General features: G+C 33.9%; 3 protein-coding genes across 3 annotated transcripts; 1 reads left to right on the top strand and 2 right to left on the bottom strand.

Annotated features, from left to right (window-relative positions):
* Positions 1-1,495: 1,495 nt before the first annotated feature.
* Positions 1,496-5,743, top strand: LOC107031050 (meiotic recombination protein DMC1 homolog). Its single transcript, XM_027911768.1, has 14 exons — positions 1,496-1,583; positions 1,679-1,755; positions 2,837-2,928; positions 3,032-3,103; positions 3,195-3,233; positions 3,494-3,551; positions 3,660-3,705; positions 3,795-3,840; positions 3,982-4,043; positions 4,186-4,252; positions 4,344-4,436; positions 4,519-4,587; positions 4,724-4,802; positions 5,063-5,743. Exons 1-14 carry the CDS (start codon positions 1,570-1,572, stop codon positions 5,356-5,358), a joined length of 1,110 nt encoding a protein of 369 aa, XP_027767569.1. The 5' UTR covers positions 1,496-1,569; the 3' UTR covers positions 5,359-5,743.
* Positions 5,744-5,921: 178 nt separating this feature from the next.
* LOC107031049 (stem-specific protein TSJT1-like) lies at positions 5,922-9,221 on the bottom strand. Its single transcript, XM_015232247.2, has 4 exons — positions 8,954-9,221; positions 7,106-7,346; positions 6,897-7,017; positions 5,922-6,397 (listed from the first exon to the last, which is right to left on the bottom strand). The coding sequence occupies exons 1-4, from the start codon at positions 9,154-9,156 to the stop codon at positions 6,207-6,209; spliced, it is 756 nt and encodes a 251-aa protein (XP_015087733.1). The 5' UTR covers positions 9,157-9,221; the 3' UTR covers positions 5,922-6,206.
* Positions 9,222-12,638: 3,417 nt separating this feature from the next.
* On the bottom strand, positions 12,639-17,471 carry LOC107029283 (transmembrane emp24 domain-containing protein p24beta3-like). Its single transcript, XM_015230666.2, has 4 exons — positions 17,075-17,471; positions 13,952-14,138; positions 13,529-13,636; positions 12,639-12,986 (listed from the first exon to the last, which is right to left on the bottom strand). The coding sequence occupies exons 1-4, from the start codon at positions 17,300-17,302 to the stop codon at positions 12,853-12,855; spliced, it is 657 nt and encodes a 218-aa protein (XP_015086152.1). The 5' UTR covers positions 17,303-17,471; the 3' UTR covers positions 12,639-12,852.

Genomic DNA, 17,471 nt, shown 5'->3' with positions numbered 1-17,471 from the left:
TATGATAATAATAAATATTACTGAGTTCACGTAAATTTTAATCAAAGCTGTAGATTTGTAGCTTCACTATTTTCTTTGTTCACTTTTAATTATCACATTTTGCTTTATGAGAGCCGATTTAACTAATCGTCGAAGCAAAATCAAATTAGATTAATTCAACATTTTAAATTTGGATTTACAAAAACTATATGGAAAATACTAATAGTACTTCTCATATCCGAATGATGAAAAAACTACATCTAAAATGTTGATCAAAATTTATACCGTTTGACTCTCGACAGTGACGGGGCCATCATATCTTTAGGGTGTTCATCCGAACCCTCTTCGACAGAAAATTATATTATTTGTATATGATAATTTTTTAGATATATATAGTAGTTGTCGGACCGACCCCCTTCGACTACTTCATGTGTCTATTTCTTTGGATTTTGAACCCTTTTATCAAAAATTTTGACTCCTTTCTCTGACTCTCGATAACAAAAGGTGAAAATTAAAAATAAATGGAAAGTAGTTCCTAGTAGACAAGTAGTTATTTTGTTAATGCCATGTCTACACTGCCTTTTCTACTACGCATTTTTCAATAACTAGGCAATGACAAATCTTCATACAGCAGAGAAAGAGTATCTATATGATGAGTAATTTCACAAATAATCACTAATAGCACAGATCAGTGCAAGTGATCATGTCATTCCCAAAATCCAAACTAATAGGTGCAACAAGTTATTTTCTATTTATTATTTACGTTAAAAAATTTTCAGATTCTCTTCTGATTCGATAGTTTCACATACCTCGATTGTTCACTTGTTTGCATACATCTTTTTATTCAATATTTTTTTTATAAGTTTAAGTTATATACATCATCAACGTAATAAATTTTTATGAATCCGAGCCAAAAATGTAGACTTCTCCATATACCTAGCAATCATAACTTGAAGTATTGCTAAAGTGTAGAAGGGCCTCCAATCTCCATAACTCTCGACACATAATCCATATCAACTTTACTGAATATCGTTAAAATTATACGCAAAATTTAGATAAGTAAGTTCCAATTATTTGCACATGGAACAATATTTGATATGATATTAAACGTGGAGTCGCAGATTCTATTTTAAACTTATTGCTTAATATTGAGTTTCTCATATTATGTTATTCACGCTCTAACTAATCAAGACCGAGCTTAAACTAACCATCAATTACTACTACTGTAATTCAAAAATATAAAACTATTTTTACATATAACTTGCATTTCTCAACAATTAAAATAATATCGTTCCTTAGCATGTGTGATTTCAATTACAATTTACAAACAATAACATCTCTAAAATTTCAAAGGAATTAAGAAAAAGGCTCCACCAGAGTAAATTGTACGTGCCACATGCAATCGGAACCCAAACACGAAAATAAATTCAAATCCGTAGAACTTCGCGGGTTCCGCTTGTGTATATAAACTCTTAACAACTCTCAGAGAGAATTCATATTTTCAAACTCACGGGAAACACCACCATTTTCTATTTCCTTTCAGCAAATTTTCAAATTTCCATCACCGTTATCCTCTCAATCAGTCTGAAGATGCTTGCATTCAAGTAATCTCCAGTTCCTTTATCTCTCCTCTATGTTTACAATTTTCTTATCGTTCTGATTGTGATATGTATATCTATGTGTTGATTGAGTGTTTCAGGCCTGAAGACCAGTTACAGCTAGTTGAAAGAGAAGAGATCGACGATGAAGAAGACTTGTTTGAAGCTATTGATAAACGTAATCTCATTTTCCTATTCCCTTGCGAAATTCTTATAATTATCCTTTTCCAGCTCTGTCAGTAAACAATGTATTCTCGTTTTTCTTCAAAATTAAACAGAAGCATTGTTTAACTTCGAATATTCATTATTCAGTGCTGCTTGATTTTTGCTTGTTAGTTAATGAAAATCATGGCTCTGTTTTTCAGTTTGACTCAATACACTGTGTTGTGGCGTACAATATGTAAATTTCACCTGAGAAAATCAACAGCAACGTTGTTTAGCTTCGGAATTCGTTTTAGTTTACTGTAAATCTGTACCTGATTAGGTTTTCTCTGTTATGTTATGTTTTTCTCTGGAGTAGTTTAGTACAGATTGTTTATGTGCATAATTACTCTTTCCTCATCGTTCAAGCTACTTGTCCCAATATTCTATCAATGCTAGCTGTTTTTGTGTATGTTAATTGATCTTATCTCTCTGGAGAATTATCACGGTTTCAGGTTTCAATTCTTCTGTTATAGTCGATTCAAGGAACTTAGTTTAATTTTAGTAAATTCATTGCTCTCTGTATTTCTCTTCGTTAACTCATACAATTCTGGCTCCAAATCAGTTGATTACACTATGTCCATATATTTTAGTAACTGGTTTTATGCTCATTAATTTTATCGTTTATCTTATTTTTCCATCAGTGTGTTTATGTGTTTTGATCTCATCATTGTAGCATAATTTGCACAGTTTCGGGTTCCTCTTCTTTTTATGATGTTTTCATTGTTGATAATATGTATCACGATCCTTTTGAATGTTATGAATGTATTGGGGATCTCAATAACTGTGTTTTAGGGAAGTACAAACTCAAATTTGTAGTATTATCCTTCTGATATCTAAATGTAAGGTATGCCATGCAGTAGTCTTTAATAGATGGCTATCTCCTTGAACTTATACAATTGAATGTAAAATACAATAGCAGATCTTAAACTGGAAGGATGAAGCTATATTCTCTGTTTTCACTTTTCAATATCAAATATAAATTATTGTGATTCTGATAACTTCTATAAGGATTAAAAGTCGAATCATTTGTTTAAAATGATTGGTCATTTATGCAGTGATCACTCATGGAATCAATGCTGGGGACGTGAAGAAGCTGCAAGACGCTGGTATCTACACATGCAATGGCTTGATGATGCACACAAAGAAGGTGAAAGGAAAAAGCCACTCGCGTTACTATCCACTAAGTGCTGGTTTATACTTCCATTCGTCACTCTTCCATATAATAAGTATCCTACTTTTCGTGTTTCCAGAACTTGACTGGGATCAAAGGGTTATCTGAGGCAAAAGTTGAAAAGATCTGTGAAGCAGCTGAGAAGATAGTGGTTGATGATTTATATCTGATAGTCATATTCCTGTTGATTATACCATCATCCGTGTTTTCTGCTACTTACTGTCTCTTTTTGTTCCTTGCAGAACTTCGGCTACATTACTGGGAGTGATGCTCTGCTCAAAGTACACATTTTCTTCTCTCTTTCCGTTTTATGCATGAACTTACTGGAGTTTGTTGGACTAATTCCATTATAAGTTACTAATACATTGACGTCACTAAATTAATAAATAGGATCACATTAGTATGAATAAAATCACTGTTTTTGTTTTCCTTGACATTCACTTCCATTCTTCTGCTTGTGTGGCATAAGCAAGAGCAAAGTCCTACTTGTGCCTTAGATAAATAAAAACAGAAGACTGATATAACTACATGTTTGTTACAGAGGAAGGCAGTAGTTCGCATCACAACTGGAAGCCAGGCATTGGATGAACTCTTAGGAGGTAACTTTTTGCTCCTATATGATGAATTCTGAATGCCTTATTGTTTGTATAGAAAAGACTCCTGATTCTTGTTGTTTCTTTTTTTCTTTTTCGTGTGAACTTTTGAAGGAGGAATAGAAACTTCAGCAATAACTGAAGCTTTTGGGGAATTCAGGTAAGGATCAATCAACTATTGTATTAACCTTGTGGTAGAGCTTTAGTAGAATATTTCATCTAACTCTGCTGTATGAACTATTTATTCAGATCTGGAAAGACACAACTTGCTCATACTCTCTGTGTTTCTACTCAGGTTCACTTCTGATCTTAGTCAGAAGCAATGGAACATCATTACCGTCTAGATTACTTCTGATCCTTTTTATGCTTTATGCTGAATCATGATATCATTCGGAGTTTAACAAGATTGCCAATTGATTTATCTGATTTACTACAGCTTCCGACTAGTATGAAAGGAGGGAATGGAAAGGTGGCTTACATTGATACTGAGGGAACATTGTATCCTTGCTAATATTTCGCTACTCAAATGAAAATTCAAACTAGCACCTATTACTCTCTTCATTAAGTAGCAGCTGCAGAAACTCAAGTGAATGCTTCTTCCTTCCATTTTATCTTTTTTCCTCAACCAAGTGTACTACAGTCGGCCAGATCGTGTTGTTCCCATTGCTGAAAGATTTGGAATGGACGCTGGAGCAGTTCTTGACAATGTAAAGGGTCTTTTACACCCACATTTAATCATCTACTGCTCTTTGTTTAGTGTACTGATTTCTTGTCCTTTCTTTCCGTATTATGTGACAGATCATTTATGCTCGCGCATACACATATGAACATCAATATAACCTGCTTCTTGGTCTGGCAGCAAAAATGGCTGAAGAGCCTTTCAGACTTCTGGTGAAAGCCACATCATCTGCTTTATCTTGAATAAGACCATTACTGGCGGCAGTTGTCTCAGATACTGAAATTTTACTTGCAGATTGTTGACTCTGTGATTGCTTTATTTCGAGTGGATTTCACTGGAAGAGGAGAGCTTGCAGACCGTCAGGTATAACTAAATACACAAGCATAATATTTGATTAATTAAATTCCTATCTCTGATATTTATCTGTGTTAAGAAGAACCTGCAATCACCTGTTCTGATAGACTTTTTCTGAATGCTTACGCCTTCTTGCCATTTCCAGCAAAAGTTGGCTCAGATGCTGTCACGATTGATAAAGATAGCTGAGGAATTTAATGTTGCTGTTTACATGACCAATCAAGGTATGCAATCCAACCTTGCGTTTTACAAAATGTATTTGTTTAGATTTAACGCAGAAAGAACAAGTGTATAGATACACTGCTACTTCCTAAGTGTCGATGTAAATGGATTTGACTCCAAAACTTCCTATCTAATACTCTTTGCATGGCACTTTGCAAACAGCTAAACAGACTTTCTTTTTATGTTAACTGTATATTGATTGCCTTTCTCGACATTGGAACTCTACCCATGCTAACACAAGTACTTGTATTGGTGAATGCAGTTATAGCTGATCCAGGCGGTGGTGTGTTCATATCAGATCCAAAGAAACCAGCAGGAGGTCATGTCCTTGCTCATGCAGCAACCATAAGACTAATGTTCAGGAAGGGCAAAGGAGAACAGCGTGTCTGCAAGGTGTTCGATGCACCAAATCTTCCAGAGTCTGAAGCGATATCCTTTTCTTTTATATTAGTTTTTCTATTTAATCTTACTGAGATTGTAATGTATAGAGACAAGAAGAAAGCTCCACCCAATACATCTGTGATTGCTGCATCTCTTCTTTCCACTAAGTCGAAATAGTGCAGTGTTAAACTAGACGGTTGAGTTATTTAAGTTCCTTGACGAAAAACACGTCTTCCAGATAACAGCAGGAGGTATTGCTGATGCTAAAGACTGAAAACCAACTTGGACTTGCAACAGAGAGCTGCTTATGTTCTCTACTTTCCTCTTTTGATGCTTACTTTTGAGGTTAGCTATAAATATATAAATTTTGCATAAATAAGTTTGTAAGACAATGTTTTCTTACACTTATCTTGGTTGCGTGCTGTGTTATCAGTAATATAATTAGTTTCTTGCTCTTAGAGGATGACAATGTCAAGAGTCTTAGTTCACTTGTATTATCATATACGTTTCACGAAATGTTGACATGCAATAGCAATAGCAGAAAAAAATGCTTATGTTGGCAGTCTTTTTAGCATGCAATTTTTAGTCCTGATACTTGATCCAATCATCTATGTCCACAAATTGCAACTGTCTCCTAATACCTGTCCTACCAGCATATATGTGTAACATGCCAAGATTAGCTAATAACCATTTGAAAACATGGGAAATTGCAAGGGTAAAAGGAAAATGGAAGCACCAAATTCGCATACAAGATAAGCAAAGCCCCTGTATCAAAGACTGTTATTTAAAGCAAGTGTCTTCCCCAGCCAAGAAAATGGCTTAATTCAGTTTTAGAAACATAGAGATTCACATGCATTGGAAGTCATATGACATATCTTCCCTCACTTTTTAACATTTCTCTACAAATCATAAAGCTCATTGCAATAGAGAAGTTATCAACTAGTTGATAACAGAAAGAGTTGGCAATAACAGATAGAAGGCCAACTAATAACAAAGCCTTCATGCTGATGAGAACAGCAGTCGGCTTAGTAGTGTTGTGACCAGTTAGCAGCACTACCCACTCTGGGCATGCCTGAATCCACTTTCTTAGACTCTGAGTCCACCTTAAAATTTGCTCCACACACCTCGCCCGAGCTGTCCACCCTCGGTACTGATTTCAACTCATTGCGTGGGTGTTCATAACTCCTCAAGCCACCAGAAGATGTGAAAAAGCACCCTGAAGTAGCAAACAAGACAATACGACATTAAGTATTATGCAAAGATTTAAAAGTAAATAAATGGACATTAAGGATCTTCAAAAAAGAAACAAAACAATTAACATAAAACACAGGGAGAAACCAATTCCAGAAAAAAGCTGGTAAGAGTGTTAGAAGCATATGACACACAACCAAAACAGAGGTTGTATATCTCATGTGTCAACCTGATTTGATTGAGATTTTATGAATAAGCATATTTCAGTCTTGCCAAATGAACCCAACTAGTTTTCCCTAACTTACCCTCTTTGTCAACCAGAGAAAAGGATATGATAGTTATTTGCACAAATAGAAGTGGTCTCAGTGAATCTGACAAACATCAAATCACTCGATTTCAATATGAGAGCATGTTTTTCGATTTCAATCACCCTATAGATGAGCAGCCTCTTTGTTTTTCCTTTCTCTTACTGATTACACTACGTACAATCCTTTCCCTTCAAAGCTAGAGTTCATTGACATTACCTTTGGGAAATGGTGAAAAGGATTTCCCACAGCCTTGTTTCACAATGTCAGCATCATCTGAGAGAACTAGGAGGCCTTCAGAATCAGTACCCCAGAAGAAGGGCACACAACCATCAACATCCTATAACACCGAAACTCATACATTTAATCCAAGACCGAGAATATCAAAGATAAGTCAAGATCAAGATAAGGTGATAAAGAAAACTTACAGAAGCTAGAAAGGTACTCTTAGAAGCGCTATCATAAAGAACGAATGCAAACTTTCCATGAATATCCTTCACAACCTGATCTGGAGGATAAGGACCTCTATCCCTCAAAGTCCTGTAAGCCTCAATAACAATGATCACTTCATTTGCGGTCTTGTTTAACCCATACTGTTGCTTAAGATGTGCTACATTCTCGATGTGGCCTTGAAACATGCAGAAAATGTCATCCACAACAGCAAACAACCTACAAGAACAGAGAAGTAATATCAGTGTGCAATCATCCAATTAACTTCATCCATTTAACAAACTCAAATGGCACGCAAAACACTTAAACGAAGTTGCTAGACTGTTTTAGGTCCCAAGAATGTTCCCACTTCCTTGTCTCCCAAAAATGAAATAAGGCATAAGGAAATATGCATCTTGACTACAATCTTTAGTTGTGGCTGTTCTTCTGCTTCCAGTCCAGAGGCTATCCAGGAGGGGCCGAGGGGGTCACCTGGTTCACGTGAACCCATACTCCCCCCTCCTGAAATCATATATAGTTGTGTTATTTTTTAATTTTTTTTTTGACACTGGTAATGTTGTATTCCTCGGCATCAAGATATGCTGGAGACCTCCAAAAAGGTAGTAACAAGCTAAAACAAGAGACTAATTACAGTAATCCTAAAAAATCTACTAATTGTGAAGCACTTGCTATAAAAATATTTAAACATAGATGTGTGAACTCACACTTAAAGTATCATATAATATTTATATGCGATGATGATTAGGCACACCTCTCTACGTGAGGCTAGAAATTTGAATATTTTAATTATCTTGTTTTGTTTTTCCTTTCTAAAATTGAATAACACCTCTCTAAGTGGTTTGGATAGATAAAAAAATAATTTTGGACCTAATTTTAAAATTTTAATGGTTTTTAGTGATAAGATTCTAAATGTTAAACCAATATAAAGGATCAAATTTATATCTTAGATCCACCTTTTTCATAATAGTGCACCCATCATCTCAAAATCTTGGATACGCCTCTGCTTCTAGAAACAACAACCCCAACTCCAACTTCACCACTTAACGAATTTCAAAATCGCACTAGTGAAGTTTATGTACAGATTGGTTGGATAACATTACAAGTTTGATGGTCAACTAGAATGACATTATTCTAAGGCAGAAGATGTATATAGCAAACGTGTTTTGGCTAGAATAAAAAATCTAAGGACTTTGATCTATTTGATTTGGCTAGAATCTACAAATGAAATACTCGATTCCTCTAAAGTGACATAATCCGAAGATATTTTACACAAATTACTAATCATACTACACCATCAACTCAATGACGATTGTAACAACGTCATCAACACAACAACATATTCAGTGTAATCTGTGGAGTTTGGGAGGCACTACCTCGTAAACATAGAGAGGTTGTTTCCGATAGACACTCTCTTAAATAAAGCATTTCCAAACAGTTTGAATAATGATTATGACAGTGATGATGAAATAAAAAATGAAAAAGGATTAAACACCAGAATTTTTTTGTCCTGTCATACAAACAAGTCTTGTTTCTCCTAAAAACTAAACCCCAGAAAACACCACCATTGTTAGATCCAAACCAAAACTTACAAAAAAAAAAACACACATCACAAACTAGCAGATATCAGAGCAACAAAAGAACACAAAATCAACTGTTGACCATTTAACAAAAACGGATCATGGTTTTCCCAAAAGAACAAAGTCAACATTCTGAATCAATCAACTGAAAACTTTAATGCCAAAATGAAGATCCAGTCATTCCAAAATCCACAAAAATTTCAGATCAAAGAAAAAATGGGGGTAACTTAGATTTGAGAAAATTAGAACCTGGGAAGTAGAGGGTTTTGGCGTTCAGATGAATAAGCCAAGAATCCAGAAGAACCAAGGTTGATGGTAACTGAACCAGAATGGGCAGAGGAGAAATGCTGTGCCAAAAAACCATCTTTGAGTGCTGAAACTGCACCATCATTGTTAGGACTTTGAAGGGCTTCTGGGCTTTTAGCCACAGATTTGTCAAAAACTGCAAGCATTTTTGGATGATGGAAAAGTTACAGAGATTTTATGGTATGTGAGAAATGGGAAAAATGGTGATCAAAATGGGGTTGAAATAGTTTGCAGGGGAGATGGTTTTTTCTTCTTTGCTTTTCAAAATGACATAAATGCCCTTTCCTCATAAAATGACAAAAGAAATAATATAGATATTTGTAAATTTGAAGGAGAATCCTCTTTTTTTAAAAAAAATTTGACAAGAAAAAAAAAAGGGAAATCATATGGTCAACTTTTTTTTTTTTTTGGGTTGTCTATCCCCGTTTAGTACTGCGTTTAAGCTCGATTAATTTGATAAAAATATTACATATTCATTCTAGAATAACTCAAACTTGAGACTTTGGTAAGGGAGGAGCTGTATTGTCTGTTGCATTATATTTTTTAGTGGTTTATAAAGATGGAGCCAGTTAAGATCGAGTATACAATTTATACAATAACATACAATGACACTAAGTGAAAGGTCTGTAGAGGATAAAATATACTATATATACAAATCTTATCACACTACCTTATAAAGATGAGACCTGTTTTTAAAAGACTCTCGACTCAATACATTAACCTAAATAAAAGAAGAAGAATACAATAAGAAAAGAACAACACACATAATTTTATATGACTAAAATCATTTTTTATTATATAATAGATGTTATATCTTTTTTGACTTCTACCGATGCTTACCCTTCATATTTTGAACCACTATACTAGATGTTTTTGCTTCAATGTCACTAGTAGATACATATGGTCAACTTAATTAACGGTTATCCTTTTTGTTTTTCTAAAATATAAAACCATATAATGAATTAAAATTTACTACAAACAAAATCAAGTTAATTTGAATTGGTTTTAACGGATAATACAAATCTAATCAATTAAATAATTTTAGTTCACTTAATTTTTAAATAATTAGATATTTATTAATGTACCAAAATACAATAATTATTATGTTTTTATAAAATGTCTCGAAGGGATCAATAATTATAATTATTGATGACTATGAATGCTATGAACGTTTTTCTTTTAAAGAAAATCTGAATATTATTATTATTTTGAGCATGTTGAAGATCCAGCAAAGTTAGTGTCGGTGATAATTTATTTTTACTTAGTGGAGATCCTTAAAACATTATAATAATAATAGTTAATCCCCAAAGTTGGAATAATTTTATTTTATTTTAAAAAAAAATGTCCTACTCATGAGCACCTAAGAAGTTGAAAATGTGACTATGACTAGTAAACATTAAATATCCAAAAAAATATAATAGGGGTATATTCGTAACTTCATGTTTATAATGATGGAGGAGCTTATCCAAATATTACGTGGACATGAGACAATTACTGAGAAAATATTAATATCTTAGTATTATTATACTATTTATGTTAATTTTGGATTATAGTAATTATTCTTTTTTAAAGGATAATTAACAGTAACCAATGTATGTGTGACGTGGCAACTAATATGTGGAGCCATTTTTTCTTGAGAGGTGTGTGGAGAATTTTATATTTTATTTATTTAAAAAAAGGTTTTATCTTTTTTAGGTTTATTTGATTAAAAGTTTTGATTTGTTTTAATAAATGAAATGACCATTTTAGTTGAAGTAGAGAAAACAAGATCTATAGCTATCATTCAGCTTGATTATGTACTCTTCATGTTTATTTTTTGTTTTTATAATCTAGATCTTCGATATATTCACACTCGTCTTACATAATTCTGATCTAGATTATATATGGAATAATTTTTTAAGACTAATAATTATTTATGACATGTGAAAAATAAATCATTTGGTGATTGATTAGAGTTATTATAGATGTTTCGTGTATTACATTTGATGTTTTTCAATTTTGTGTTTAAATAGTTTATCTCCTAACAAATCATGAAATATAATATGATTTATACAAAAAGTTAATACATATATAATCCATCTCCAAACCAACTCTTACACGACTTCTTATTAAGAACTTTATAAAAATTTTTAGAATATTTTTCATTATTATCGACTAGATGACCGAACTGTTAGATGCTTATTCCTCGCGAAAAATGAAAAAACAGAAAAAAGGTAGGGAAATGCCTTTACCTAAGTGGAGGTCCAAATTATTGAAAAAGAGCTACAATTAGTGGGTGACCCCACTTATCTAATCCAAAAGGTAGAAGTGGACCATTCTAAAAAGGGTTATTGGGTTGTAAGAGGGTGTCAAATATTTATACAAACATGATAATGTTAATTAAAATTATGATATAACTTGTGAAATTTATGATATAATAATACTACTATATACTAAGAATATAAAATAACAATGGGAAGGTAAATTGGGTTGAATGTGATTTCACTATTTTTTATTTTCTACTATATTAAATGAAAGTCAAAGTAATCCTCAAAAGAGTTGTAACATGCACGGAAAATCAAGCACAACGTGTATTAAAAACTTTTTGAGATTGTAGAGACGTTTTCAACAACAATCAATCACTTCTCACCTATACAAAATAAGAATTTTGACTTTTCATGTATACAAACTAGCAAAGGAAAAAACCAAATGAGATAATAGTATAGAATGACAAATTAATAATATGAAATAAATATAATAGTTATCGTTTGATTTATTTGTGTTCTATAACAAATTGTTTGTCAGTCCCTCTCTTCCTCATATTCTCGCTCGTCACTCTCCCTCTCTCGTTTGCTTCCTTTGCTCGCCTCTCTCGCTTTATACAATAGAATTTTCATTCTCCTCTCTTCCCTCTTCTAGATCTCGCTCGGCATTCCCCCTAATCTCGCTCGCCACCCTCGCCTCTCTCTCGTTTATACAAACAGAAATGAAATATATAAATTGTGTTTCGAATTGTATAAAGCGAGAGAAAATTGTATATACACATGCAAATACATATATCTCTGTCTTATACACTTATAATTATACAATTAAAGTATTTCCCTGCTCAAGTCTCTTTTGTCTCTATCTCTTTCTCGTTTTATACAAATTCGAATTGTATATAATTTCTCTCTTTCTCGTTTTATACAATTCGATTGGATTGTATATTCCCTGCTCAAGTCTCTTTTGCCTTTCTCCCTTTCTCGTTTTATACAAATTCAAATTGTATATAATCATCCAATACACATATAATTATACAATTCATTTTATATGCTTCATTTTATACAATTTTCTGCCATGTCTCTTTCTCTTTTTCGTTTTATACACTTCATTTTATATAATTCGCTTCAATTATATATGTATAGCAAATTATACATATATATTTTGCTACGCAGTGCAATTATGCAACTTTGCTATAGTATACAAATATAAATTTTATGTTTGTTATATGCGAAAGTTGCCCAAAAAAAAAAAACACAATCAACCCATATCCATTTAATAATTCATTAGCTTATGTGATAGAGTGATAAATACTTTGAAATTGATTTCTCAAATAGTATTTCATTATTTATAAATAGGATTTATGTCAAAAATAAAAAAATGGAGCACGTAACAGAAAACAATCCATTCGTCAAATAATAAATTTCATGCATCAATCTCTGAAAATTAAAACCAACTTTTGAGAATGGAGAAAATCCTTTTCAAATAATTTAGAATCACATGCTACAGAAGTATATGTTTTTTTTCTAAATTTTAACTGCTAATCAAAATAACTCTAAGTTCCAAAAAAAAAAAAAAAAAACAGTAGCTGGTTCCTGAATTTGTCAAACCCGGTTATAGCCAACTGACTTGCTGAACAGACGTCTAATATACACAACCTGAAGTCCGCTAGCCAATATAAGCAGCATATACTCTCCAATTGTGTAAAATATAACACGATTCCGCGTGCTCTCGTTAGCTGCACCAGATAAACACACATCACATAAGCAGTAGATGGCATGAGGAGTGAACAACTCTATTTTTTCAAGATTCGGTACCTCACGGACAATGACTAAAATGTAAACAGAGAGATTGTAACGGGGAAGTGAATATAGCCCCGAAAACATTTGTAAGGTTCAGAAGAAAGCAGATACATTGAGTACCCATCAATGGAAGCAGCAACCATCTTCAAAATTAATGTTGTTGGTTCAAATGTAAATACAGGGTTGTCTACTACTGACAGTAAATCATTTAAAAGTAAATCCACCAATCCAGGTTTTATAAGCTAGTTGGTCTCAATGCCAGAGTTAACCGCATAAATGATGTTCAGCATAGTAGGCGAAAGGAAAACCATTTCAGTAATATCCATTTCTAAAAAGAGAACATATGATTCTTATTAAGGGACAAGAATGGAGTCTTACTATGTTCAGCATAGTAGGCGAAAAGAAAACCATTTCAGTAATATCCATTTCTAAAAAGAGAACATATGATTCTTATTAAGGGACAAGAATGGAGTCTTACTATGACGATGACGGGCATCACGTGCTCTTAGGTACTTCTGCTCTGAAGTAACGGATTCCAATGCCTCTCTTAGTTCAGCAATTTTGACATTAATGGGGTCCAAATGTTCTGCGCAAAGGTTAGAAAATGTTAAATGAAAAAAAGAGAAGGGATGAGCAGGAAACATAATAATCCGCAGCTAATCCTAGCAATAAATAAAGAACCTATCAGTCAAGAAACATGATGCATAATATCCCACTATCTTACCAATACATATACGAACATATCAGACAACTAACATAATGCATACCAGCCTCCGCAGCTACAAGTATATATACGGAATATATGTCATCTTAATCATGGAACCAAAATTATGTAAAAAGCAAAAATTTATATTTCTAAAATATTAATTGATGAAACAATAATACAGCAAATAAGACTAACCATCTTTGGCAAGGTCATGCTCATTGGGAATGTGTCCAATATGTATGTAGAAAGAGACGGTTTCTGGTGTTGAATAAGGATTCTTAAAACAGAACTTGTACATCCCACTACGAGGGGCCTTGAACTCAAATTTATTCCCAGATGTTCCCTTCATTGTGTGTACAACATTTTCTCCAGGTGCTGTCACCTGCATGGGAGTAAGAAGACTTGATAAGAAAGATTCAACATTTATTTTTCATTAAGAGGTTGCAGAGACAGAAATAAGCAAATAAGAACACACTAACAATGAGTTACGTCTTCTTTACTCAATAAACTCCCATTAGTAGTCATGTCAATAGCGGACATGGCAAATAGGTGGAAGCAGTCTGTTTATTGTACAATAAACAGTTTTTGACATTAAGATGTGCTGCATTCCTGTGACTCATCATCATCAGAACCAAACAGAGACCAAAATTTCTGGTGATGGAGTATCTATCTTATACTTTACCCAGGGACGGAAATGAAGGAAAATATAAAAATTAAATATGTAGCTCAAAAATATAACTTAAAACCCAGACAGTAATTACATAAAAATGAAAAAAAATCATAAATGAAACATTTATTGTTTACTGACACACTCTTCCAGATTTACTCCATCAGGATAAGGCGCACAGCTTAGTGGCTTGAAACTGGCACTGATGCACCATCTAAGAGAGATGAGGCACATAGTGTATGTTGCACCTTGCTTCAAGCTTAAGTGTGCCTTAAGCAAGCCTTTGACAATACTGTTTCAGTGATGGGGCTGATCGAGTGGAATGGGGGACTAGACGTGAGTTTGCAAAGAGAGGAGCTAATGGTTATTAAAGCATGTTAAAATGGATGAAAGAGAAAAGAGGGGGGAAAAGTCAGGTAGAAGAATGCAAGGGCTGTATAATTGGAGGATAGTTTCAGAACATATGATGGCAGCCTGTGCTTTATGAAACAGAGATTTTAGGTTTATTGAATAAAATTTCTCATTATGAAATAAAGGTCAGGTAGAAGGATTCAAGGATTGTATAATTGAATGATAGTTTCAGAAGTTATGAGTGGCGGCCTGTGGTTTTTGAAACAGAGATGTGAGGTTTATGAATAAAATTTCTCATTATGAAACAAAGGTCATGTAGAATGATCCAAGGGTTGTATAATTGGAGGATAATTTCAGAAGTTATGAATGCCGATCTGTGGTATGTGAAACAGAGATTTTATGTTTATGAATGCGGTTACTTACCGGATCAAAAGAAGTTAACTCTTATGATAGAGAATAAGAAGTCTCCAAGTCCAATGAGGTTCATACATTGAAGATGACAGATCCAAGGGTTGTATAATTGGAGGATAGTTTCAGAAGTTATGAATGCCGAGCTGTGGTATGTGAAACAGAGATTTTATGTTTATGAATGCGGTTACTTATTATGACAATAATCAGGAAGCACCTAATCAAAAGAAGTTAACTCTTATGATAGAGAATAAGAAGTCTCCAAGTCCAATGAGGTTCAGCCATTGAAGATGACAGAGGAGCATGGTGCTCTGTAGCAAGCTGTTGGTGAAATTAAACAAGGAAACTACATGGACAACTCAAACCCCGAGTTGAGCAAAACCAAGTCCGTGGAGTAAAATGGCTCAATAAAGGGTCAGCAATGGTAGCTCCAATGTATATATGATACATGTAAGATGAGAAATACAAAGGGTTATGTCAACACCAACTATGGCAGGAGAGTCAATTCTGTTACTTGATAGAGTCAGAAGGCAATGGCTGGTTCATTCAGAAAAGATTATAGACAGATTGAAAGAGCCAATTCAAGCACTTGGCTAATTCTCTGAAGCTTATTTTTGTATTACTTCTGGTACCAAACAAGATAGCTCTATGATAAAATTAGGACTCATAATCAGGCATCTCATGGTCAGCCAAAAGTGCAATCAAGCTAGTCGGAGTTAAGAAATGTAGGACTCGTAATCAGGCATCGCATTGGTCAGCCAAAAGTGCAATCAAGCTAGTCGAAGTTAAAAACATAGCTATGAGCTGAGAAATTTGGAAACCATGAAACTTTAATGAGGGAAAACAATTTCCTCAGTATTTTTCACTATTTGTCTTAAGGAGGAAACTCATTTAGAATTGGAGCAACATCAACCAAGTGAAAACATATACAAGATCATATAGCCAATCCTCTGTGGAATTGGAATTGAGGCATGGTTAATTGATTGAATTTTCACTATATCGTCTAAGTTAAAATCTATGTTGCTTGGATTCTTCAAAAGTTATTCTCCAAAAGTACTATTTTTTTGGAGTATCCGACATGGTTGCAGCATCGAAAGTGAAGAGTCCGCGCAACTTAGGTTGAAATAGTTGAAAGGCATTTTCTTGTACTGTGGGATGATTAGCAAGTGTAAATAATGAGCAGCAGAAGAGTGGTTAATTTCTAAAAAAACAAGTGATGGCAATACATAGCGAAAGATCCAGTCATTGAAGCACACAATTCAGGGCATCTCAAGGATTTTATAGCATCAAACTAGAGCCTATTTAGATTGGCTTACTTAAATGCATTTAAGATAAAATATCTTTTAAGCACTTACGTAGTGTTTGGGTAAACTAAAAAAGTGCTTTTAAGCACCTAAGTTTAAGCCAAAATAATGAAAATAAGCCAAAAGTCAATCCAAACGAACTCTAAGAAGGCGGAAATACGCTATTTTACTTCCTTTAGAGTAAATCCTAATCCCTCCTATATGATTTGAGAATTCAAGAAAAGTAAACACCTGAACGCTGAATTCGGATGTTCAATTAATAATTTTTTTACCTTAATTTACATGAGGAGGAAACCTTTACACTCTGTCTGAATTTTAAGAGCAATTCATTTTAGACAAACAATATCAAGAGGTACAGTATAAAGTATAAACGTTTTCCGTGAAGAATTATCCATTCAATAGTGCTTATCATTGTTATCCATCATATCTATACAAAATTCCACAGAGCAAAATCATAAAGAGAGACAAGAAAAAAAACGCACATCTAAAGCAAATTCAAAAATTGGATCGACGAAATTGCTCACAGGTAATGCGTAAATCGATACTGAAAAATTGCATAATCAAGCATAGAAGAAAAACTTTGCATACAGTGAAATCGATGCCTGGGTGATCTGAGCTCCAGAAGATGTCATGATCGACGACGACAAAGTTCCCAGAAATCGTGTCGTTTTCATAGAGAACGTATTCGTATACGCATTCCTCGTCGTTCACTGTTACCGATAACGCCGATATGTCGTTCACGAAACTGAATAGCAAAATCGCTACCAAGGCAAAGACCTTTGACCGACTGATTCCGTCTCCGGTTCTCGTTCCCATCTCCGACGCCGATGATGAGTTTCAGCTTCTTTACTTCAGTGAGAAATTGTAAAAATTCGTTTTCGGAGATTTTGGGGCAGATTTTGTAAGAGAGAGCCGATAGGGTGGGTGGGAGTGGAGTGGGATGGGATAGGTGACGCGTTGTGCCTAGTTTTTCTCTAATCTCTAC

This window comes from Solanum pennellii, chromosome 9 (genome assembly GCF_001406875.1).
Source record: "Solanum pennellii chromosome 9, SPENNV200".
Taxonomy (NCBI): domain Eukaryota; kingdom Viridiplantae; phylum Streptophyta; class Magnoliopsida; order Solanales; family Solanaceae; genus Solanum; species Solanum pennellii.
Note: the sequence above shows the minus strand (reverse complement) of the source record. Positions and strands in the feature narration are given on the sequence as shown.

Excerpts from the sequence above, each read along its gene's own strand:
- LOC107031050 (XM_027911768.1), top strand. Across the intron at positions 3,104-3,194 it reads AAGCAGCTGAGAAGATAGTG|AACTTCGGCTACATTACTGG; the intron begins GTTGATGATTTA and ends TGTTCCTTGCAG. Across the intron at positions 4,803-5,062 it reads TGTTTACATGACCAATCAAG|TTATAGCTGATCCAGGCGGT; the intron begins GTATGCAATCCA and ends TGGTGAATGCAG.
- LOC107031049 (XM_015232247.2), bottom strand. The coding sequence starts at position 9,156 with ATGCTTGCAGTTTTTGACAAATCTGTGGCTAAAAGCCCAGAAGCCCTT. Across the intron at positions 7,018-7,105 it reads AGAGTACCTTTCTAGCTTCT|GATGTTGATGGTTGTGTGCC; the intron begins GTAAGTTTTCTT and ends TCGGTGTTATAG. Across the intron at positions 6,398-6,896 it reads CTTTTCACCATTTCCCAAAG|GGTGCTTTTTCACATCTTCT; the intron begins GTAATGTCAATG and ends TTGCTACTTCAG.
- LOC107029283 (XM_015230666.2), bottom strand. The coding sequence starts at position 17,302 with ATGGGAACGAGAACCGGAGACGGAATCAGTCGGTCAAAGGTCTTTGCC. Across the intron at positions 13,637-13,951 it reads GCATGACCTTGCCAAAGATG|AACATTTGGACCCCATTAAT; the intron begins GTTAGTCTTATT and ends ACCTTTGCGCAG. Across the intron at positions 12,987-13,528 it reads TGATGCCCGTCATCGTCATA|CTAACGAGAGCACGCGGAAT; the intron begins GTAAGACTCCAT and ends TATCTGGTGCAG.